This window comes from Oncorhynchus nerka, linkage group LG24 (genome assembly GCF_034236695.1).
Source record: "Oncorhynchus nerka isolate Pitt River linkage group LG24, Oner_Uvic_2.0, whole genome shotgun sequence".
Classification (NCBI taxonomy): Eukaryota; Metazoa; Chordata; class Actinopteri; order Salmoniformes; family Salmonidae; genus Oncorhynchus; species Oncorhynchus nerka.
The window spans coordinates 22,752,419-22,777,338 of record NC_088419.1 but is presented as its reverse complement, the minus strand read 5'-3'; the positions used below and the strand labels follow the sequence as shown (position 1 = coordinate 22,777,338).

The window sequence follows — 24,920 nt, the reverse complement described above, 5'->3', positions numbered from 1 at the left end:
CTAGGGTTAGGGTTATGGTTATGGTTGAGGCTGAGGTCAGGGTTGAGCTGGGATGTGAACATGAAGCTAGGATTAGGGTTGAGGCTGATGTCAGGGTTAGGCTGGGATGTGAAGACGAAGCTGGGGTTAGGGTTATGGTTGAGGCTGGGGTCAGGGTTGAGCTGGGGTGTGGACATGAAGCTAGGGTTAGGGTTATGGTTGAGGCTGAGGTCAGGGTTGAGCTGGGGTGTGGACATGAAGCTAGGGTTATGGTTATGGTTATGGTTGAGGCTGAGGTCAGGGTTGAGCTGGGATGTGAACATGAAGCTAGGATTAGGGTTGAGGCTGATGTCAGGGTTAGGCTGGGATGTGAAGACGAAGCTGGGGTTAGGGTTATGGTTGAGGCTGGGGTCAGGGTTGAGCTGGGATGTGGACATGAAACTAGAGTTAGGGTTATGGTTGAGGCTGGGGTCAGGGTTGAGCTGGGATGTGGACATGAAACTAGGGTTAGGGTTATGGTTGAGGCTGGGGTCAGGGTTGAGCTGGGGTGTGGACATGAAGCTAGGGTTAGGGTTATGGTTGAGGCTGAGGTCAGGGTTGAGCTGGGGTGTGGACATGAAGCTAGGGTTATGGTTATGGTTGAGGCTGGGGTCAGGGTTGAGCTGGGGTGTGGACATGAAGCTAGGGTTAGGGTTATGGTTGAGGCTGAGGTCAGGGTTGAGCTGGGGTGTGGACATGAAGCTAGGGTTAGGGTTATGGTTATGGTTGAGGCTGAGGTCAGGGTTGAGCTGGGATGTGGATATAAAGCTAGAGTTAAGATGATGGATGTAAATGAGCCTAGGCCAGTCGTATGGTGGTGGGAATCCTCTGCCTAAATCTTTTAATGACAATTTCCACCGTTTCTTCTCATCTTTATCTTTTAAGATTCTTTGAATGATGTGTTTCAATAATAATAATGCATTTGTTATATATAAATAATAATGTTAATGTATGTTATATCCATAAAACAATACATTTGTTATTTTAATTTAATTCATCTACCAGTCAAATTGTGGGGGGAAATGTGGGGAATCTTTGGTTAGCCTGAGGGCCCTGAGGATCGACACATTCCTTACAAATCTTCGAACCTTTCGTAACCCATAAATCTTTCATAAGTCGCATTATGTGAGGATGCGTCACACTATCTTACCACCTTTCGTAACCCATAAATCTTTCATAAGTCACGCTATACGAGGATGCGTCACACTATCTTACCACCTTTCATAACCCATAAATCTTTCATAAGTCACGCTATACGAGGATGCGTCACACTATCTTACCACCTTTCATAACCCATAAATCTTTCTGTAGTCATGTTATTTGAGGATGCGTCACACTACTGCCAAAGCATCATGTTGCTCATTTTTCAGTCCAGCATACAGTATTTCGAACCACAGATTGTTTCAATAACTAAACCCACTTCTAGCAACTGGCGATGACATTTTCTTTACTGTGTTTTAGTGGGAGATGATGTGAAAGGTGTGTGTAATTTACGAGTGGCTGAGAGCGGAGCGGAGCGCCACAGCTTGGGACAGGAATGTCCCCTAAGGCCCTCCTGTCTAGGGGACCTGTCAGTGAGCTGGCTCCTAGGAGGATGAGAGGAGGAGGTGGCGCTCTGTTTCAACATTCATGAAAGCAGTCAGAAAGGTTTTGCTTACATTTTTGTGAAGTTGTTTGAGTGATCACCTACGGCGTAAAGAGAAGTGTGAGTAATTGCTCTGTAACTGTCAAGTTCAAGACACCGGGTCATATATTTAATTAACACGAGAGTGACAGTAAAAAAGAACTACTCTGTTTGAACCTCAGAGACATTTACTGCACAATGGAGATCATGAAAGCTCTGGCTTGAACGTGGGACAATTTTATTGGTCCATTTTGTGTCTTTATGTAAAAAGCATATGAGGTCATGTTGCCTTAGGTTCCATAAGAACTCTTTATGCACCAATCACAAATCCCCAAATGTTGTTTGTAATAGAAGATTCCCTCAGATTGCTCTGCGTGCCCCCTTGTGGTAGAATAAGTATATTTTATGCAACAGGCAGTAACAAAACTCTCAGCAGGGTTACTAAAGACCTTCAGAATGTTTTGCTGCCATACACTGGCCATAAGAGAAAATATTTCATAGCTCCAAGCCATACGCTATAAATATATTTGATTCATAGAGTAAAAATAACCATTATGTATGGACAAAATTACATGATACTCCTGGAGAGAGTGATCATTCATGAAGAGGAGTCTTGGCTGCGTTCCAGATCAGTGTGTGAGAAATATAGAGAGAAAGAAAGAGGGAGAGATTGTGTGTGTGTTAGTGTGTACAGGAAGGCATCAGGCCACAGGTCCTTCCACTTCATTAAGAAACAAATACAGGTATATGTGAATAGTAAAATGACAACATCCAAATAATTTTTTGTGTTTTTATTTTGTTGAGGCTTATGGTTAACTAAAGAAATACAACATCACTTCTCAATACACTAACAGCAACAATGCCGTAGGACTGAGTTTAATAATATTCTCACCCCAGGCATTGTATTATCAGGTTTTAAGGGGCATCAAGTCTGACGAGGTCTAATGCTTAGAATGCCTTGTACAGTTGTGGCCAAAAGTTTTGAGAATGACACAAATATTAATTTCCACAAAGTTTGCTGCTTCAGTGTCTTTAGATATTTTTGTCAGATGTTACTATGAATTACTGAAATATAATGACAAGCATTTCATAAGTGTCAAAGGCTTCTATTGACAATTACATGACGTTGATGCGAAGAGTCAATATTTGCAGTGTTGACCCTTCTTTTTCAAGACCTCTGCAATCCGCCCTGGCATGCTGTCAATTAACTTCTGGGCCACATCCTGACTGATGGCAGCCCATTCTTGCATAATCAATGCTTGGAGTTTGTCAGAATTTGTGGGTTTTTGTTTGTCCACCCACCTCTTGAGGATTGACCACAAGTTCTCAATGGGATTTTAAGGTCTGGGGAGTTTCCTGGCCATGGACCCAAAATATCAATGTTTTGTTCCCCGAGCCACTTAGTTATCACTTTTGTCTTATGGCAAGGTGCTCCATCATGCTGGAAAAGGCATTGTTCGTCACCAAACTGTTCCTGGATGGTTGGGAGAAGTTGCTCTCAGAGGATGTGTTGGTACCATTCTTTATTCATTGCTGTGTTCTTATGCAAAATTGTGAGTGAGCCCACTCTCTTGGCTGAGAAGCAACCCCACACATGAATGGTCTCAAGATGCTTTACTGTTGGCATGACACAGGACTGATGATAGCGCTCACCTTGTCTTCTCAGGACAAGCTTTTTTCCGGATGCCCCAAAAAAACATCTTGCTTTGTGCTGGATGTGCTGGATGTGTCAATGTGTAGTTCATACATGCATAATCTATTAGCAGAATTACTGTCTTACCTCAATTAGCCAAAAATCTCTAATTTGAAAGCCACTCTTTTCTGGAAGCTGTGCGGTGCCATTTTCCCTTCATTTTTTCCAAATGCGCTTCAGCTCCTTGCTATTTAGCAACAAGCACACACAGCAGAGTGAGATAGAGAGCAATGGTGTGGTGAACATACCTGAAAAAAAAATCCTGTTTCTATAGGCATTCTACTACTACTACTACAGTGGTGCTAAATCACTGAAATGTTTTTTTTCTATAATTTTTACAGAGAAATATCTTGAAACATATCTTGAAATAAGAAAAATTACTTGTATTAAGCCTTTTTAAGTTAAAATAAGCAACATTCCATTCCATTGAGTGATAATTTAGCTTGTAAAAACACAAATTGACATTTAGGCTTGCTTAGATTTCACTTCTTGCTATGTACTGCTGCTATTACTAATACTACTACTGCTACTACTACTGCTACTACTACTACAACAACTACTACTAATAGTACTACTACTACTACTACTACTAATAATACAAGAATACTTCAGCCACCCGAGCCACGGCCTGTTCACCTCGCTTCCATCTAGAATGCGGAGACAGTACAGGTGCATTAAAGCTGGGACCAAAAGACTGAAAAACAGATTTTATCTCCAGGGCTTCAGAGTTTTAAATAGTCACCACTAGTCGGCCTCCGCTCAGTACCCTGCCCTGAACTTATTCACTGTTACTAACCAGCTACCACCCGGTACTCTACCCTGCACCTTGGAGACTGCTGCCCTATGTACATAGTCATTGAACACTGGTCACTTTACTAATTAATAATGTTTACATACTGTTTTAACCTCTTCATATGTGTATAGTGTATTCTAGTTAAGGCTCATCCTATATAATTACTGCTCTACACACTTTTTCTAGTCATATACTGTCTATACTGTCTATAAACACCATCATATACATATATAAAGTAGTAAAAAGTGAAGTATTTTGTCCCATATTCATAACATGCAATGACGACATAAAGCTAATGACTCTACAAATTTGTTGGATGCATTTGCTGTTTGATTTGGTTGTGTTTCAGATTAAATTTGTGCCCAAAAGAAATTAATGGTAAAAAATGTATTGTTTCAGTTTTCTAAATACTTCTACATGAATGTGGATGCTACCTTGATTACGGATAATCCTGAATGAATCGTAAAATAATGATGAGTGAGAAAGTTACAGAGGCATAGATATCATACCATTATAACCATTATTATTATATCATTATAATCCAAGATTGCGTAGCAGTCAGACGTCCTTTGTCCTCGTCTTGTCGTGCCCATTGTATATATCGTTTTATATATTTTTCTTCGCATATCTTTTAAAATATTTTTTTCTAAAACTCAACTTCAAAACACTCTCCTGCAACCCGCGTCACCCAATGTGGTGTGGATCTGTTTTTTTTTCTTCTAAAGTATTATTCACCTCGAATCCAGAATCCCCCAACAGAAGCTAAACGCCTCACTAACTACTAGCTAGCAGTCAGCTAATCACTGCTAGCGGTCATCAGCTAACCTTTAGCTCAGCAAGCTCTCGCCAGTTTGTACAACGGGTCTCAAACCAGAGCATACCGGACCTATTTTCTCTCCATATCCCCGGATTCCTACCGCAAGCTCTGGACGTTTTCATCTGGATCTTCGCAGCTAGCTACCTGCTATCCGAGTATTGGCTAACGTCGGTCCCAGAGCAAGCATCAATTAGCCTGGAGCTAGCCCATGCTAGGCCCTTTCTCCTGGATTGCTAAAGAGGCCCATCAGCCACTCCTGGGCTACAATACCCGGACCCCTTCTACAGCCGGTACAGGGCACGGTACCCCGCCTATCCTTCACGACTGGACTATGACTTAATCTGCTCGAGGGGGTACTCAACTGGCCTCTACATAGCGATCACCCCTGAATGCCCATCCGCAAGCCGCATCCCGCTAGCTGCTAGCTGTCTAGAGCATACTGGACTGTTAGCTGTATAGATCCATCGGCCAATTTCTTGGGCCACTACACCTATTTTGCCAATTGGACTTGGACCCCTCTGCTACTCAGAACCCTACTAATCCATCATGACTGGTCTATATTGACGTCACAAACGTGGAGGCCAAAACAGACTTTACTCCGTCGAGACGTCCCTCTAAGGCCCTTCTGATAGCTTGCTAGCCCCGGTCTGCTAGCATGTAGCCCCGGCCTGCTAGCTGTCTGAATCGCCATGTCTCCAGCCAGCCCAACCACTCACCGGATCCCTATTGATCACCCGGCTACGCATGCCTCCACTAATATCAACATGCCTTGTCCATTACTGTCCTGGTTAGTGATTATTGTCTTATTTCACTGTAGAGCCTCTAGCCCTGCTCAATCTACCATTTAGTTCCACCTCCCACATATGCGGTGTCATCACCTGGCTTAAATATCTCTAGAGACAATATCTTTCTCATCAATACTCAATGCCTAGGTTTATCTCCAATGTACTCACATCCTACCATACCTCTGTCTTTACATTATGCCTTGAATCTATTCTCTCATGCCCAGAAACCTGCTACTTTTACTCTCTGCTCTGAGCGCACTAAATGACCAGTCCCGTTAGCCTTTAGCCGTACCCTCATCCTAATCCTCCTCTATTCCTCTGGTGATGTAGAGGATAATCCAGGCCCTGCAGTGCCTAGTTCCACTCCTACTCCCCAGGTGCTCTCATTTGTTGACTTCTGTAACCGTAAAAGCCTTGGTTTCATGCATGTTAACATTAGCAGCCTCCTCCCTAAGTTTGTTTTATTCACTACTTTAGCACACTCTGCCAACCCGGATGTCCTAGTCGTGTCTGAATCCTGGCTTAGGAAGTCCACCAAAAACACAGAAATGTCTATCTCTAACTATAACATTTTCCGACACGACAAGATATAACTGCCAAAGGGGGCGGTGTTGCAATCTACTGCAGAGATAGCCTACAGAGTTCTGTCTTACTATCCAGGTCTGTAACCAAACAATTCGAACTTCTACTTTTAAAAACCCATCTTTCCAGAAACAAGTCTCTCACTGTTGCCGCTTGCTAGAGACCACCCTCTGCGTCCAGCTGTGCCCTGGACACCATATGTGAATTGGTTGCCCCCCATCTATCTTCAGAGCTCGTGCTGCTAGGTGACCTAAACTGTGACATGCTTAACACCCCGTCCATCCTACAATCTAAGCTTGATGCCCTCAATCTCACACACATTATCAATGAACCCACCAGTTTTTTTATTTTTATTTTTTTATTTCACCTTTATTTAACCAGGTAGGCTAGTTGAGAACAAGTTCTCATTTGCAACTGCGACCTGGCCAAGATAAAGCATAGCAGTGTGAACAGACAACACAGAGTTACACATGGAGTAAACAATTAACAAGTCAATAACACAGTAGAAAAAATGGGCAGTCTATATACAATGTGTGCAAAAGGCATGAGGAGGTAGGCGAATAATACAATTTTGCAGATTAACACTGGAGTGATAAATGATCAGATGGTCATGTACAGGTAGAGATATTGGTGTGCAAAAGAGCAGAAAAGTAAATAAATAAAAAACAGTATAAAAACAGTATGGGAATGAGGTAGGTGAAAATGGGTGGGCTATTTACCAATAGACTATGTACAGCTGCAGCGATCGGTTAGCTGCTCGGATAGCTGATGTTTGAAGTTGGTGAGGGAGATAAAAGTCTCCAACTTCAGCGATTTTTGCAGTTCGTTCCAGTCACAGGCAGCAGAGTACTGGAACGAAAGGCGGCCAAATGAGGTGTTGGCTTTAGGGATGATCAGTGAGATACACCTGCTGGAGCGCGTGCTACGGATGGGTGTTGCCATCGTGACCAGTGAACTGAGATAAGGCGGAGCTTTACCTAGCATGGACTTGTAGATGACCTGGAGCCAGTGGGTCTGGCGATGAATATGTAGCGAGGGCCAGCCGACTAAGGCATACAAGTCGCAGTGGTGGGTGGTATAAGGTGCTTTAGTGACAAAACGGATGGCACTGTGATAGACTGCATCCAGTTTGCTGAGTAGAGTGTTGGAAGCCATTTTGTAGATGACATCGCCGAAGTCGAGGATCGGTAGGATAGTCAGTTTTACTAGGGTAAGCTTGGCGGCGTGAGTGAAGGAGGCTTTGTTGCGGAATAGAAAGCCGACTCTTGATTTGATTTTCGATTGGAGATGTTTGATGTGAGTCTGGAAGGAGAGTTTGCAGTCTAGCCAGACACCTAGGTACTTATAGATGTCCACATATTCAAGGTCGGAACCATCCAGGGTGGTGATGCTAGTCGGGCTTGCGGGTGCAGGCAGCGATTGGTTGAAAAGCATGCATTTGGTTTTACTCGCGTTTAAGAGCAGTTGGAGGCCACGGAAGGAGTGCTGTATGGCATTGAAGCTCGTTTGGAGGTTAGATAGCACAGTGTCCAATAACGGGCTGAAAGTATATAGAATGGTGTCGTCTGCGTAGAGGTGGATCAGGGAATCGCCCGCAGCAAGAGCAACATCATTGATATATACAGAGAAAAGAGTCGGCCCGAGAATTGAACCCTGTGGCACCCCCATAGAGACTGCCAGAGGACCGGACAGCATGCCCTCCGATTTGACACACTGAACTCTGTCTGCAAAGTAATTGGTGAACCAGGCAAGGCAGTCATCCGAAAAACCGAGGCTATTGAGTCTGCCGATAAGAATATGGTGATTGACAGAGTCGAAAGCCTTGGCAAGGTCGATGAAGACGGCTGCACAGTACTGTCTTTTATCGATGGCGGTTATGATATCGTTTAGTACCTTGAGTGTGGCTGAGGTGCACCCGTGACCGGCTCGGAAACCAGATTGCACAGCGGAGAAGGTACGGTGGGATTCGAGATGGTCAGTGACCTGTTTGTTGACTTGGCTTTCGAAGACCTTAGATAGGCAGGGCAGGATGGATATAGGTCTATAACAGTTTGGGTCCAGGGTGTCTCCCCTTTGAAGAGGGGATGACTGCGGCAGCTTTCAATCCTTGGGGATCTCAGACGATATGAAAGAGAGGTTGAACAGGCTGGTAATAGGGGTTGCGACAATGGCGGCAGATAGTTTCAGAAATAGAGGGTCCAGATTGTCAAGCCCAGCTGATTTGTACGGGTCCAGGTTTTGCAGCTCTTTCAGAACATCTGCTATCTGGATTTGGGTAAAGGAGAACCTGGAGAGGCTTGGGCGAGGAGCTGCGGGGGGCGGAGCTGTTGGCCGAGGTTGGAGTAGCCAGGCGGAAGGCATGGCCAGCCGTTGAGAAGTGCTTATTGAAGTTTTCGATAATCATGGATTTATCGGTGGAGACCGTGTTACCTAGCCTCAGTGCAGTGGGCAGCTGGGAGGAGGTGCTCTTGTTCTCCATGGACTTCACAGTGTCCCAGAACTTTTTGGAGTTGGAGCTACAGGATGCAAACTTCTGCCTGAAGAAGCTGGCCTTAGCTTTCCTGACTGACTGCGTGTATTGGTTCCTGACTTCCCTGAACAGTTGCATATCACGGGGACTATTCGATGCTATTGCAGTCCGCCACAGGATGTTTTTGTGCTGGTCGAGGGCAGTCAGGTTTTGAGTGAACCAAGGGCTGTATCTGTTCTTGGTTCTGCATTTTTTGAACGGAGCATGCTTATCTAAAATGGTGAGGAAGTTACTTTTAAAGAATGACCAGGCATCCTCAACTGACGGGATGAGGTCAATGTCCTTCCAGGATACCCGGGCCAGGTCGATTAGAAAGGCCTGCTCACAGAAGTGTTTTAGGGAGCGTTTGACAGTGATGAGGGGTGGTCGTTTGACTGCGGCTCCGTGGCGGATACAGGCAATGAGGCAGTGATCGCTGAGATCCTGGTTGAAGACAGCGGAGGTGTATTTGGAGGGCCAGTTGGTCAGGATGACGTCTATGAGGGTGCCCTTGTTTACAGAGTTAGGGTTGTACCTGGTGGGTTCCTTGATGATTTGAGTGAGATTGAGGGCATCTAGCTTAGATTGTAGGACTGCCGGGGTGTTAAGCATATCCCAGTTTGGGTCACCTAACAGAACAAACTCTGAAGCTAGATGGGGGGCGATCAATTCACAAATGGTGTCCAGGGCACAGCTGGGAGCTGAGGGTGGTCGGTAGCAGGCGGCAACAGTGAGAGACTTATTTCTGGAGAGAGTAATTTTCAAAAATAGTAGTTTGAACTGTTTGGGTATGGACCTGGAGAGTATGACATTACTTTGCAGGCTATCTCTGCAGTAGACTGCAACTCCGCCCCCTTTGGCAGTTCTATCTTGACGGAAGATGTTATAGTTGGGTATGGAAATCTCTGAATTTTTGGTGGCCTTCCTGAGCCAGGATTCAGACACGGCAAGGACATCAGGGTTAGCAGAGTGTGCTAAAGCAGTGAGTAAAACAAACTTAGGGAGGAGGCTTCTGATGTTGACATGCATAAAACCAAGGCTTTTTCGATCACAGAAGTCAACAAATGAGGATACCTGGGGACATGCAGGGCCTGGGTTTACCTCCACATCACCCGCGGAACAGAGAAGGAGTAGTATGAGGGTGCGGCTAAAGGCTATCAAAACTGGTCGCCTAGAGCGTTGGGGGCAGAGGATAAGAGGCGCAGGTTTCTGGGCATGGTAGAATATATTCAGGGCATAATGCGCAGACAGGGGTATGGTGGGGTGCGGGTACAGCGGAGGTAAGCCCAGGCACTGGGTGATGATGAGAGAGGTTGTATCTCTGGACATGCTGGTTGTAATGGGTGAGGTCACCGCATGTGTGGGAGGTGGGACAAAGGAGGTAACAGGGGTATGCAGAGTGGATCTAGGGGCTCCATTGTGAACTAAAACAATGATAACTAACCTGAACAACAGTATACAAGGCATATTGACATTTGAGAGAGACATACAGCGAGGCATACAGTAATCACAGGTGTTGAATTGGGAAAGCTAGCTAAAAACAGTAGGCGAGGCTAATCAGCTAGCACAACAAACAGCAGGTAAAATGGCGTTGACTAGGCAACGGGGCCGACAGATAAAACAAACAAGCAGAATGGAGTACCGTGATTAATGGACAGTCCAGCGTGCGTCAGCTGTGTAGCCAAAAGATCCGTGTCCAGGGGGCAGCGGTGGATGGGCAGGGAAGCTGGGCTGGCGAGTGTTATCCAGGTTTAAAAAAAACTAACAATGACTAAATAGCTTGTAGCTAGTTAGCTGGTTAGCGTCTGGAGGTTCTTGACTGTGTCATAAAAAATAAAAATAAAATTAAAAGTAATAGCGATTCCGTATCACATTGGGTGAGGCAGGTTTCCGGAAGGTATAAACAAATTAAAAATCAAAAAGAGATAGAAAGTAAATGGGTTCAGAGAGTGTTTGGGACGCGGTGATTCAGACGGTTAGCAGGCCTGTGCTAACAAGCTAACAGTTCGTAGGCCTGGGCTAGACAAGGTAGCAGTTAGCGGACCGGACCTAGACAAGCTAGCCGTTAGCAGGCTGAATTAGCAAGCAGTGAGATAGCGAGGGCTAGAGAGTTAACCTTTGGGGGACGTCGCGATGGGGTGAGTCTGTTTATTCCTCTTCATGCGGTGACATCGAAAGACCGGTCGTGGGCCCGGGTAATTGTAGCCCAGGAGTATGCTACAGGTGCTCTAGTACGCTAGGTGAGCTGGAGACACAGCGATTCAGAAAGCTCGCGGGCCTTGGCCAGCAGATGGATCTTTGGCGATGTCGCAACGGAAAAGCCTGTTGAAACCACCTTGGACGATTATGTCGGCGGACCAGTCGTGATGGATCGGCGGGGCTCCGTGTCGGCAGTAAAGGGTCCAGGCCAATTGGCAAAAGAGGTATTGTTGGACCTCTTCGGCTAGTCGGGAGATGGGCTTAGCTCGAGGCTAGCTCAAGGCTAACTGGTGCTTGCTTTGGGACAGAGACGTTAGCCAGGAGTAGCCACTCGGATTGCAGCTAGCTAGTTGCGATGATCCAGTGTAAAGGTTCAGAGATTGCGGTAGGAATCCGGAGATGTGGTAGAGAAAAAGCAGTCTGATATGCTCTGGGTTGATGTCGCGCTGGTGTCCTAGTTAACTTTGAAGACCGCTAGCAGTGGCTAACTGAGTACTAGACATTTACATTTACATTTAAGTCATTTAGCAGACGCTCTTATCCAGAGCGACTTACAAATTGGTGCATTCACCTTATGACATCCAGTGGAGCAGCCACTTTACAATAGTGCATCTAAATCTTCTAAGGGGGGTGAGAAGGATTACTTTATCCTATCCTAGGTATTCCTTAAAGAGGTGGGGTTTCAGGTGTCTCCGGAAGGTGGTGATTGACTCCGCTGTCCTGGCGTCGTGAGGGAGTTTGTTCCACCATTGGGGGGCCAGAGCAGCGAACAGTTTTGACTGGGCTGAGCGGGAACTGTACTTCCTCAGTGGTAGGGAGGCGAGCAGGCCAGAGGTGGATGAACGCAGTGCCCTTGTTTGGGTGTAGGGCCTGATCAGAGCCTGGAGGTACTGAGGTGCCGTTCCCCTCACAGCTCCGTAGGCAAGCACCATGGTCTTGTAGCGGATGCGAGCTTCAACTGGAAGCCAGTGGAGAGAGCGGAGGAGCGGGGTGACGTGAGAGAACTTGGGAAGGTTGAACACCAGACGGGCTGCGGCGTTCTGGATGAGTTGTAGGGGTTTAATGGCACAGGCAGGGATCCCAGCCAACAGCGAGTTGCAGTAATCCAGACGGGAGATGACAAGTGCCTGGATTAGGACCTGCGCCGCTTCCTGTGTGAGGCAGGGTCGTACTCTGCGGATGTTGTAGAGCATGAACCTACAGGAACGGGCCACCGCCTTGATGTTAGTTGAGAACGACAGGGTGTTGTCCAGGATCACGCCAAGGTTCTTAGCGCTCTGGGAGGAGGACACAGTGGAGTTGTCAACTGTGATGGCGAGATCATGGAACGGGCAGTCCTTCCCCGGGAGGAAGAGCAGCTCCGTCTTGCCGAGGTTCAGCTTGAGGTGGTGATCCGTCATCCACACTGATATGTCTGCCAGACATGCAGAGATCCGATTCGCCACCTGGTCATCAGAAGGGGGAAAGGAGAAGATTAATTGTGTGTCGTCTGCATAGCAATGATAGGAGAGACCATGTGAGGTTATGACAGAGCCAAGTGACTTGGTGTATAGCGAGAATAGGAGAGGGCCTAGAACAGAGCCCTGGGGGACACCAGTGGTGAGAGCGCGTGGTGAGGAGACGGATTCTCGCAACGCCACCTGGTAGGAGCGACCTGTCAGGTAGGACGCAATCCAAGCGTGGGCCGCGCCGGAGATGCCCAACTCGGAGAGGGTGGAGAGGAGGATCTGATGGTTCACAGTATCGAAGGCAGCCGATAGGTCTAGAAGGATGAGAGCAGAGGAGAGAGAGTTAGCTTTAGCAGTGCGGAGCGCCTCCGTGATACAGAGAAGAGCAGTCTCAGTTGAATGACTAGTCTTGAAACCTGACTGATTTGGATCAAGAAGGTCATTCTGAGAGAGATAGCGGGAGAGCTGGCCAAGGACGGCACGTTCAAGGGTTTTGGAGAGAAAAGAAAGAAGGGATACTGGTCTGTAGTTGTTGACATCGGAGGGATCGAGTGTAGGTTTTTTCAGAAGGGGTGCAACTCTCGCTCTCTTGAAGACGGAAGGGACGTAGCCAGCGGTCAGGGATGAGTTGATGAGCGAGGTGAGGTAAGGGAGAAGGTCTCCGGAAATGGTCTGGAGAAGAGAGGAGGGGATAGGGTCAAGCGGGCAGGTTGTTGGGCGGCCGGCCGTCACAAGACGCGAGATTTCATCTGGAGAGAGAGGGGAGAAAGAGGTCAGAGCACAGGGTAGGGCAGTGTGAGCAGGACCAGCGGTGTCGTTTGACTTAGCAAACGAGGATCGGATGTCGTCGACCTTCTTTTCTAAATGGTTGACGAAGTCATCTGCAGAGAGGGAGGAGGGGGGGGGAGGAGGATTCAGGAGGGAGGAGAAGGTGGCAAAGAGCTTCCTAGGGTTAGAGGCAGATGCTTGGAATTTAGAGTGGTAGAAAGTGGCTTTAGCAGCAGCGACAGAAGAGGAAAATGTAGAGAGGAGGGAGTGAAAGGATGCCAGGTCCGCAGGGAGGCGAGTTTTCCTCCATTTCCGCTCGGCTGCCCGGAGCCCTGTTCTGTGAGCTCGCAATGAGTCGTCGAGCCACGGAGCGGGAGGGGAGGACCGAGCCGGCCTGGAGGATAGGGGACATAGAGAGTCAAAGGATGCAGAAAGGGAGGAGAGGAGGGTTGAGGAGTCAGAATCAGGAGATAGGTTGGAGAAGGTTTGAGCAGAGGGAAGAGATGATAGGATGGAAGAGGAGAGAGTAGCGGGGAGAGAGAGCGAAGGTTGGGACGGCGCGATACCATCCGAGTAGGGGCAGTGTGGGAAGTGTTGGATGAGAGCGAGAGGGAAAAGGATACAAGGTAGTGGTCGGAGACTTGGAGGGGAGTTGCAATGAGGTTAGTGGAAGAACAGCATCTAGTAAAGATGAGGTCAAGCGTATTGCCTGCCTTGTGAGTAGGGGGGGAAGGTGAGAGGGAGAGGTCAAAAGAGGAGAGGAGTGGAAAGAAGGAGGCAGAGAGGAATGAGTCAAAGGTAGGCGTGGGGAGGTTAAAGTCGCCCAGAACTGTGAGAGGTGAGCCGTCCTCAGGAAAGAAGCTTATCAAGGCATCAAGCTCATTGATGAACTCTCCGAGGGAACCTGGAGGGCGATAAATGATAAGGATGTTAAGCTTGAAAGGGCTGGTAACTGTGACAGCATGGAATTCAAAGGAGGTGATAGACAGATGGGTAAGGGGAGAGAGAGAGAATGACCACTTGGGAGAGATGAGGATCCCGGTGCCACCACCCCGCTGACCAGAAGCTCTCGGGGTGTGCGAGAACACGTGGGCGGACGAAGAGAGAGCAGTAGGAGTAGCAGTGTTATCTGTGGTGATCCATGTTTCCGTCAGTGCCAAGAAGTCGAGGGACTGGAGGGAGGCATAGGCTGAGATGAACTCTGCCTTGTTGGCCGCAGATCGGCAGTTCCAGAGGTTACCGGAGACCTGGAACTCCACGTGGGTCGTGCGCGCTGGGACCACCAGATTAGGGTGGCCGCGGCCACGCGGTGTGGAGCGTTTGTATGGTCTGTGCAGAGAGGAGAGAACAGGGATAGACAGACACATAGTTGACAGGCTACAGAAGAGGCTACGCTAATGCAAAGGAGATTGGAATGACAAGTGGACTACACGTCTCGAATGTTCAGAAAGTTGAGCTTACGTAGCAAGAATCTTATTGACTAAAATGATTAAAAATGATACAGTACTGCTGAAGTAGGCTAGCTGGCAGTGGCTGCGTTGTTGACTTTGTAGGCTAGCTGGCAGTGGCTGCGTTGTTGATTCGGGGGCTAGCTGGCTAGCTAGCAGTGTTGATTACGTTACGTTGCGTTAAAAGAATGACAATAGCTGGCTAGGTAACCTAGAAAATCGCTCTAGACTACACAATTATCTTTGATACAGAGACGGCTATGTAGCTAGCTATGTAGCTAGCTACGATCAAACAAATCAAACCGTTGTACTGTAATGAAATGAAATGAAAATGTGTTACTACCTGTGGAGCGAGGCGGAATGCGACCGGGTTGTTGAGTTCTATTCGGTAGACGTTGGCTAGCTGTTGGCTAGCTAGCAGTGTCTCCTACGTTAAGGACGACAAATAGCTGGCTAGCTAACCTCGGTAAATTAAGATAATCACTCTAAAACTACACACTCTAAACTACACAATTATCTTGGATACGAAGACAGCAAAGACAACTATGTAGCTAGCTAACACTACACTAATCAAGTCATTCAGTTGAGGGTAATAGTTTCTACAGTGCTGATATTCTTATTGACTAAAATGATAAAAAATGATACAGTACTGCTGAAGTAGGCTAGCTGGCAGTGGCTGCGTTGTTGACTTTGTAGGCTAGCTGGCAGTGGCTGCGTTGTTGATTCAGGGGCTAGCTGGCTAGCTAGCAGTGTTGATTACGTTACGTTGCGTTAAAAGAACGACAATAGCTGGCTAGGTAACCTAGAAAATCGCTCTAGACTACACAATTATCTTTGATACAGAGACGGCTATGTAGCTAGCTATGTAGACGGTGGGCGTTAGCTAGTAGCTAGTTAGCTGGCTAGCTTCTGATGGGGGTTCCGGTTCTAAAGTATAGAAAAAGCAGATCCGTACCACATTGGGTGATGCGGGTTGCAGGAGAGTATATTCAGCCTGTAGTTGGAAAGTGAGATTAAAATATGTACGAAATATATACAGAATATATACAGAAAAAAACGAGGAAAACTATATTTACACCAGACAGGACGGGACAAGACAAAACACACGTCCGACTGCTACGCCATCTTGGAACGTAGACACGGGCACCCTCATAGATATCATCCTAACCAACTTGCCTTCCAAATACACCTCTGCTGTTTTCAACCGATCACTGCCTGCATCCGCAATGGGTCTGCGGTCAAACAACCACCCCTCATCACTGTCAAACGCTCCCTGAAACTCTTCAGCAAGCAGGCCTTTCTAATCAACCTGGCCCAGGTATCCTGGAAGGATATTGACCTCATCCCGTCAGTAGAGGATGCCTGGTTATTCTTTAAAAGTGCCTTCTTCACCATCTTAAATAAGCATGGCCCATTCAAAGAATGTAAAACCAGGAACAGATAGAGCCCTTGGTTCTCTCCAGACCTGACCGCCCCTGACCAGCACAAAAATATCCTGTTTCTGCATTAGCATCGAACAGCCCCGTGATATGCAACTTTTCAGGGAAGTTAGGTTAAGTTAGGAACAAATATACACAGGCAGTTAGGAATGCTAAGATTACATTTTCAAGCAAAAATGTGCATCCTGTAACACAAACTCAAAAAAGTTCTGGGACACTGTAAAGTCCATGGAGAATAAGAACACCTCCTCCCAGCTGCCCACTGGCTAGGAAACACTTACCACCGATATTTCCACAATAATTGAGAATTTAAATAAGCATTTTTCTATGGCTGGCCATGCTTTCCACCTGGTTACCCCTACCCTGGTCAACAGCCCTGCGCTCCCCACAGCAACTCGCCCAAACCCCACCACTTCTCCTTCACCAAAATCATGATAGCTGATGTTCTGAAAGAGCTGCAAAATCTGGACCCCTACTAGACATTCTGGATCCTCTCTTTTTAAAACTATCTACCAAAAATGTTGCAACCCCTATTACTAGCCTGTTCAACCTCTCTTTCATATCGTATGAGATTCCCAATGATTGGAAAGCTGCCGCGGTCATCCACCTCTTCAAGTGAGGAGACAGTCTAGACCCAAACTGCTACAGACCTATATATATTATACCCTGCCTTTCTAAGGTCTTTGAAAGCCAAGTCAACAAACAGATTACCGACCATATCGAATCCCACCATACCTTCTCCGCTATGAAATCTGGTTTCAGAGCTGGTCATGGGTGCACCTCAGCCACTCTCAAGGTCCTAAACGATATCATAACCGCCATTGATAAGAAACAATACTGTGCAGCCGTATTCATCGACCTAGCTTAGGCTTTCGACTATGTCAATCACAACATTCTTATTGGCAGTCTCAACAGCCTTGGCTTCTCAAATGATTGCCTCACCTGGTTCACCAACTACTTCTCTGATAGAGTTCAGTATGTCAACTCGGAGGGCCTGTTGTCCGGACCTCTTGCAGTCTCTATGGGGGTGGCACAGGGTTCAATTCTCGGGCTGACTCTCTTCTCTGTATACATCAATGATGTTGCTCTCTGTGCTGGTGATTCTTTGATCCACCTCTACACAGACAACACCATTCTGTATACCTCTGGCCCTTCTTTGGACACTGTGTTAACTAACCTCCAGATGAGCTTCAATGCCATACAACACTCCTTCTGTGGCCTCCAACTGCTCTTAAATGCAAGTAAAACTAAATGCATGCTCTTCAGCCGATCGCTGCCCGCACCTGCCCGCCCGTCCAGCATCACTACTCTGGACGGTTCTGACTTAGAATATGTGCACAACTACAAATACCTAGGGTTCTGTTTAGACTGTAAACTCTCCTTCCATACTCACATTAAACATCTCCAATCCAAAATTAAATCTAGAATTGGCTCCCTATTTCGCACCAAAGCATCCTTCACTCATGCTGCCAAACATACCCTCGTAAAACTGACCATCCTACCAATCCTCGACTTCGGCGATGTAATTTACAAAATAGCCTCTAACGCTCTACTCAACTAATTGGATGCAGTCTAAAAGCCCCATATGCTACCCACCACTGTGACCTGTATGCTCTCGTTGGCTGGCCTTCGCTTCATACTAATCGCCAATCCCACTGGCTCCAGGTCATCTTCAAGAACCTGCTAGGTAAAGCCCCCCTTATCTCAGCTCACTGATCACCATAGCAGCACCCACCCGTAGCATGCGCTCCAGCAGGTATATATCACTGGTCATCCCCAACGCCAATTCTTACTTTGGCCACCTCTCCTTCCAGTTCTCTGCTGCCAATGACTGGAACGAACTCAAAAATCTCTGAAGCTGGAGACTCTTACCTCCCTCACTAGCTTTTAAGCACTAGCTTTCAAAGCAGCTCACAGATCACTGCACCTGTACATAGCTCATCTGTAAATAGCCCATCCAATCTACCTCATGCCCATACTGTATTTATTTATTTTTCTTGCTCCTTTGCACCCCAGTATCTCTATCCTACCGTTATTGTAATGTGAGAGGTTAGCATGTCTTGGGGGTATGATATTTGTGTGTTTGTAACTTTCTCATACATTAGTAAGAACCGAAAACCATCAGGCTCTGGACCTCGTAGGGCAGCGTTTCCAAAACTCTGTCCAGGGGATCCCAAATGGTGCACTTTGTAGTTTTTGCTAGATGATAAGTTGATTATTTGAATCAGCTATGTAGTGCTAGGGCAAGTGTCACGCCCTGGTCTAAGTATTTTGTATTTTCTTCATGTATTGGGTCAGGCCAGGGTGTGGCATAGAGTTTTTGTATTGTGGTGTGTTTTGTCTTGGGATTTTGGTGTGTATGTATAGTGGGATTGTAGCTTAGTGGGGTGTTCTAGGAGAGTCTATGGCTGTCTGAAGTGGTTCTCAATCAGAGGCAGGTGTTTACCGTTGTCTCTGATTGGGAACCATATTTAGGCAGCCATATTCTTTGGTTGTATGGTGGGTGATTGTCCTGTGTGTCTTGATGTCCTTGTTAGAGGTTAGTAGACACTTGTATAGGCTGTTTTCATTTCGTTTATTGTTTTGTAGTGTTAGTGTTTTGTCGTGTGTTACGTTTGTTTATTAAAGCTGAATCGCAATAGACACGCTGCAGTTTGGTCCGACTCTCCTTCACCATTAGAAAGCCGTTACAGCAAGAAACAAAATGTGCACCTCTTGGGGTCCCCAGGACCGAGTTTGGGAAACCATGTCATAGGGTAAGAGCTGAATACCCCTGCTGTACACTCATCCTTGAGCAGAGAATATCACTTCTGTAAAAAAATGTTTTCATATATACTGTCTCAATATAGAGCATGTAAACAAACATGTTCATCTAAAATGTGTCAGTGGGTTCAAATAAGTTTTAACCGTACAAAGTTTAAGAATAAAGCACCGATGAATCTAATGTGAATGTGCTAGTGTTAGGCAATACATCTACAGACTGGGGGATAAACAAGTGATCTGGGCTTGGAGGTCTAAGAGCAAGCCAGCGGTTATGTAGAGAAATATTTTCCTTCGGATCAAGTAAGCTACAGAAAGGTGTGTTTGGAGAGGAGACAGAGGGGCGCTTTGTGCCCCTCTCTGCCAGGTCAGCTTCCTCGCTCACTCTTCCCCATTCCCCCTCCCTCTCTCTCACTTGTTATCCTTCCTTCCCACTTTTTCTTTCACAAGCACCCAGAGCTCACATCAACCTGAGTACTTAAAAGATGCTATCTCTGCTCTGCTCTTCGCTCTTGGTCATTCTAGCTCAACAGGTGAGAGCTGCGACTTTCCGTTTCTCTTGCCTCACAATAATGATGAGTTGTGTCTCTGATAGGACGGGGCTTGATGTGATACTCAACACCTGCTTTCTAGGGAGAACCAGGAAAAGGAAGCAAGTCACAGAGAAAGATGGTAGGGTTGGTATTAGAGTAAGGCCTTGGTTGTATATGTTATTCATACCTTACAATATGTTGAACTTGCGATGGTTACTTTCTAGGTTATTTTATTTGGGTGAAATATTTTCTTGTCCTTATTTATTTAATAAAATCTAATGAATTGAGGAGCCAATTCTTCAGTTGCAGGAAATTACTATTGAGCCTTGTTGAGTGAGAGGTAATGCTGTAGTAAAGTTGCAGTAAAAAGGGTTCCCTTTGCATCCCTTTTTAATCTCCTATAGTTGATTGACACACCGGTCTGTCAATCTAAGTTACATACCCAAATATTCCCCATCAAAATATGTCCGTTTAAGCTAGAGACATCAGGTTGTTTGCATTGGATGCTTCTGAATCCACTGCATCCGCCAGTCTCACATTTCCACATCTGCAGTGAAAGGTGGCAGAGCTAGAGCTGTGTTTGTCAGACCATGAGACATCCTGACTTCAGACCATGAGACATGTTCTTTTTCGCCAGAAGACCAATTTTCAAGATGTCTCATGGTCTGAAGTCAGGATGTCTCATGGTCTGACAAACACAGCTCTAGCTCTGCCACCTTTCACTGCAGATGTGGAAATGTGAGACTGGCGGATGCAGTGGATTCAGAAGCATCCAATGCAAACAACCTGACCACTCTATGGAAAGAGGAAACTCTCACGAAGACGATGGTGTTCTCCCCCACAAGTGTCAGGAGACTCGTCTGAAGTTGGTACCAGACTCGTCTGAAGTTGGTACCAGACTCGTCTGAAGTTGGTACCAGACTCGTCTGAAGTTGGTACCAGACTCGTCTGAAGTTGGTACCAGACTCGTCTGAAGTTGGTACCAGACTCGTCTGAAGTTGGTACCAGACTCGTCTGAAGTTGGTACCAGACTCGTCTGAAGTTGGTACCGTCGATGTGCCAACTGATGTTTGGTAGCGTCCAAACACTTGGCTGATTTCTTTGGATTTTCCCATGATGAAGGTAGGCCTTGAAATACATCCACATGTACACCTACAATTGACTCAAATGATGTCAATTAGCCTATCAGAAGCTTCTAAAGCCATGACATCATTTTCTGGAATTCTCCAAGATGTTTAAAGGCACACTCAACTTAGTGTATGTAAACGTCTGACCCACTAGAATTGTGATACAGTGAAATAATCTGTCTGTAAACAATTGTTGGAAAAATTACTTGTGTCATGCACAAAGTAGATGTCCTAACCGACTTGCCAAAACTATAGTTTGTTAACAAGAAATTTGTGGAGTGGTTGAAAAACGAGTTATAATGACTCATTTTATAATGACCCTAAGTGTATGTAAACTTCCAATTTCAATTGTATGTTTGACAGTGAATGAAAAATACAAAAATTCTGTAATTTACACATCAGGAATGTATGATATATTGTAAAGTGTGTACCAAAACGTTAATCAAAATTATAGCGCCTTTGACTAACATAGATTTTTCAAATTGATTTATGGAATTTGTTGATACTTTTACTAATCATACGGTGTTTTGGTGTTCTGATCTTTGTTTCCTTGTTTTATCCTTTAGCCTCTTAACTGTTGTGAAATGTGAATGTTCTGAATGTTTTAACCATAGGTGACTTCTTGGTGAACTTTAAACTTTATCAAGAACTTCTATATTATGTCACATAAAGAAACACTTTCAGAACAGTAAATCGAAGGCTTTGTATAATATTATTTGCTCTGGTCTTTGTTCACCCCACCTCCCAAGCAGTGCTTGTTTACCTGTAACCATACAAGAACCCTGTCCTCTCCTTCCCTCCAGTCTCTATGCAAGGCTCAGAACCATGGTGGGCAGCTGTCTGGAGAGGAAACAGTTCTGCCAGTGGCCCTGTAAGTGCAGGGTTAAGCCCCAGTGTGCCCCTGGGGTCAGCTCTGTGGTGGACGGCTGCGGCTGCTGTAAGAGCTGTGCCCAGCAGATCAGAGAGGCCTGCAATGAGAGGGACATCTGCGACCCCCACAAGGGCATGTACTGCGATTTCTCTAAAGACCAGCTGCGATATGAGGCCGGAGTCTGTGCTTGTGAGTGAACGTGTCAAATCTAGCCCATGGGCTATCAACAGAGTTAAGTCAATGTACAATTGAATGTCTCAAGGTCAATTACTTATTTTCAAAGGGGGAAGGAGCTGTACTGTGTAATAGGACTCTGCTACTTCAAAGAACTGGCTAGAAACGTTAGTACATGAAAATACTACGATTCACTCAGGATTGGAGATTTGCATAAACCTGTAGTTCCACAGGACTGGTTTACTCATTTACCCATGGTCTCTTTGATCATCAAAGGACCCCATTAGGTCAAACACACATTTCAATCAGGCAAATACCCCAAGGCTGACCACACTGCACAGGCCAGTCAACTGAGTTGAGTGTTGTTTCCCTTATCTCCTGCTTCTAGGCTTGATGGCAGTGGGCTGTGACTTGAACGGGGTCCACTATGAGAACGGCGAGGCCTTTCAGCCCAGATCACTGTATAAGTGCACATGCACTATCGTCTGCACCCTGGCCTTCACACCCTGTCCTGCTGTTCTCCTGGGTCCTGCCCCTCTGAGGAGCAACACACCCCTGCCAGCCGTCCTCCAGAGCGCCCCCGGTGCTTATAGGAAGCACCAGCAGGATACGACCTACATGGCCGCCATGCCAGGTATATGTTAGTAGAGAAAACCAGGGCCAGAATTGCCAGCTTGTCTGCCCTGGAAGGCTAATTGCTGTGAAAGTAAGCTGGATGGAAAGAGGGAGGCAGAGGGCTTTTAATGACTTTGGCTGGGAAGTACAGAGAGGATGGAGTGTGCCTGACTGGCTGTTAGGGAGTAGGGTGGATGGTTCCAGTCATGAACGAATGTCCATAGAGAGCTGGAGCTCACTTTCCATCAAAAGCAACAAGCCTCTTTTAAGTATGCTTTGATATATTTGAATAAATGTCTGCTTTGCTTGGCTTGAAAAACAAGAAATATCCTGCTTTCTAGTGAATCTGAAAGGTTAGCAGCCACTTGGTCTTGATGTTTTTGATATTGCCATTACACAACTCGAATACAGTATATCTTCAATCGCTGAATTCAAACCATACAAATAGGCAATTGAAACTATCTTGGCATCATGGCCTGCCTAAAGATTTATCTCCAACTGGGTTATCCAATAGTCTTTAGCAGGCAGAATGATTGAGGACTGAGGGCTCTTGATTCTCTCTGAACAGCATGTGCTCTGTGCAGGCGGGTTTCTTCCTCTAGCCGTCTGGGTGTTCAGCCCAGTGCCCTTTAATACTGAAAGCTTACAGGGATCCTCCTTTAGTCTGGAAGAAGAACTGCCTGATCCAGACCGAGTCCCTGCTCCAAGACCTGTGGCCTGGGTATCTCAGTCCGGGTCAACAACGGCAACTGTGAGATGAGGAAGGACCGCTGCCTCAGCCTGCTGCGGCCGTGTGAGAAGAGCATCATGAAGAACGACGTCAAGTTGACCGACCACCGGCCAGACTCTCTAGGGGTTGATGATGCATTGTTGAGATGGTGATGATGGGTGAAATGTAAAAATAATTCCCCCTATGCCCACAACACCCTAAATATGACAGTGGTCTTGGATTGACTGTATACATTGACATTCACAGGTTCCTATGTGAATCTTAAGTAATCATTTGGTGGGTGCTTACATTTGTCTTATTTCAGGTGTGTATTAATATGCATGTGTGAATTGGATATGTGTTTTTTTGCATATCCCAACTCTCCCTAAGACACCCTTGGAGTGTGGGATCACGGCCAGGTTCAATCTATGTCCTTTTCCCCTCTAGATGCAGAGAGGAAAGATGTGTAAGTCCAAGTTCCAGGCCAAGAAAGCTGAGAAGCTGACCTTGTCTGGGTGTAGCATCACCAAGAGTATCGAACCCACTTACTGCGGCATCTGCACCGACAAATGCTGCTGCGTCCCCAACAAATCCAAAATGGTGGCCGTCAACTTCAAGTGCAACGGCGGCTCCAACGTGCGCTGGAAGATGCAATGGATAACGTCCTGCGTGTGCCAGAGTATGTGCGACGACCCTGGGGACATGTTCGCAGAGCTACGCTTCTTCTAGCACATTCTCTAGCATCTATATCAACCTTTGAGCCTCATCCATATCCCTGCCTACAGATTCCAACACAGGCCCGGCCTTACTGCCTCTGACCGAGTCATCCATATCCCTGCCTACAGATTCCAACACAGGCCCGGCCTTACTGCCTCTGACCGAGTCATCCATATCCCTGCCTACAGATTCCAACACAGGCCCGGCCTTACTGCCTCTGACCGAGTCATCCATATCCCTGCCTACAGATTCCAACACAGGCCTGGCCTTACTGCCTCTGACCGAGTCATCCATATCCCTGCCTACAGATTCCAACACAGGCCTGGCCTTACTGCCTCTGACCGAGTCATGGTGGTTAAGGGGACAGGACTTAACCTTCAGTCTGGACATCAACTGCTCCTGAACAGTGCCTGTGTTCTCTGGCTAGGTGCACGTGGGCTGATATGAAAGTTGAAACACGTGGAACCTCAACTCATGAAGTGTGACTGGATAGAGACAACTAGGGTTTGGCTTATTACTTAACAATTAACATGAAGGGAAACGTAATGTAAGTAATGACAATTTGGAGTTGAACCTCAAATGCTATGGTTTTTACAGTACCTCATTAACAGTAGGGCTGTCCCAGAGGCCAATAGTGGTAACAGGGATAGATAGAGCAAACATGTTCTGGGTCAGTTATCTTCTTAAACCTTTTTTATGATCTAGAGAACAACTGATCGTAACCCCTTATCAATACCAAACACAGTGTTATATCAGCTGGATAAAAAATGAATCTTTCTACCAGTTAATTCTCAACCAAGTTAGCTCCAAAATATCTTACAATCTCACATCCACTGATTCACTACAGATTTGGATTGTTAGTTTGGTATAAATGTTTATTTGTATTGTTGACATAACCTTTTGTGTCAAGGTATACATACTCACTACTCGGCAATCCATGAGGAATATAATTTATGCACAAAAGTGTACGAAATCGTTTGAAACTTGTAAACAAGAAATAAACCAGTTATTTATAAAATGACAGTACTATTTTCTTCTAGTAAAATACAAAACAATACATTATGTCAGATAGGGATGTACTCTACACTGATCACAGGGAAAATCCTGATGCCTACAGCCTTGCTTAGAGAACCGCTTCTCCTTCTTTAACAGAACTCTGCTATTGTCCTCTGTGAAATGGAAATGGTCTTGTTGCTGTCTTTACCTCTCAATCTTCTGGACCCTAAACACTTCTTTTGCAACAGAGTTCAAGGTTGTTGTGATTGAAGATTAGGTTAGGATGCACCTTCTT

General features: G+C 46.1%; 2 protein-coding genes across 2 annotated transcripts; both read left to right on the top strand.

The window, feature by feature from the left end:
• The first annotated feature begins 21,150 nt into the window (after positions 1–21,150).
• LOC115107467 (cellular communication network factor 6-like) lies at positions 21,151–23,791 on the top strand. The gene is made up of 2 exons (XM_065008715.1): positions 21,151–21,603; positions 21,977–23,791. Exons 1-2 carry the CDS (start codon positions 21,369–21,371, stop codon positions 22,231–22,233), a joined length of 492 nt encoding a protein of 163 aa, XP_064864787.1. The 5' UTR covers positions 21,151–21,368; the 3' UTR covers positions 22,234–23,791.
• LOC135564286 (cellular communication network factor 6-like) lies at positions 23,360–23,791 on the top strand. The gene has a single exon (XM_065008716.1). The coding sequence runs from the start codon at positions 23,360–23,362 to the stop codon at positions 23,639–23,641; it is 282 nt and encodes a 93-aa protein (XP_064864788.1). The 3' UTR covers positions 23,642–23,791.
• Positions 23,792–24,920: the final 1,129 nt, after the last annotated feature.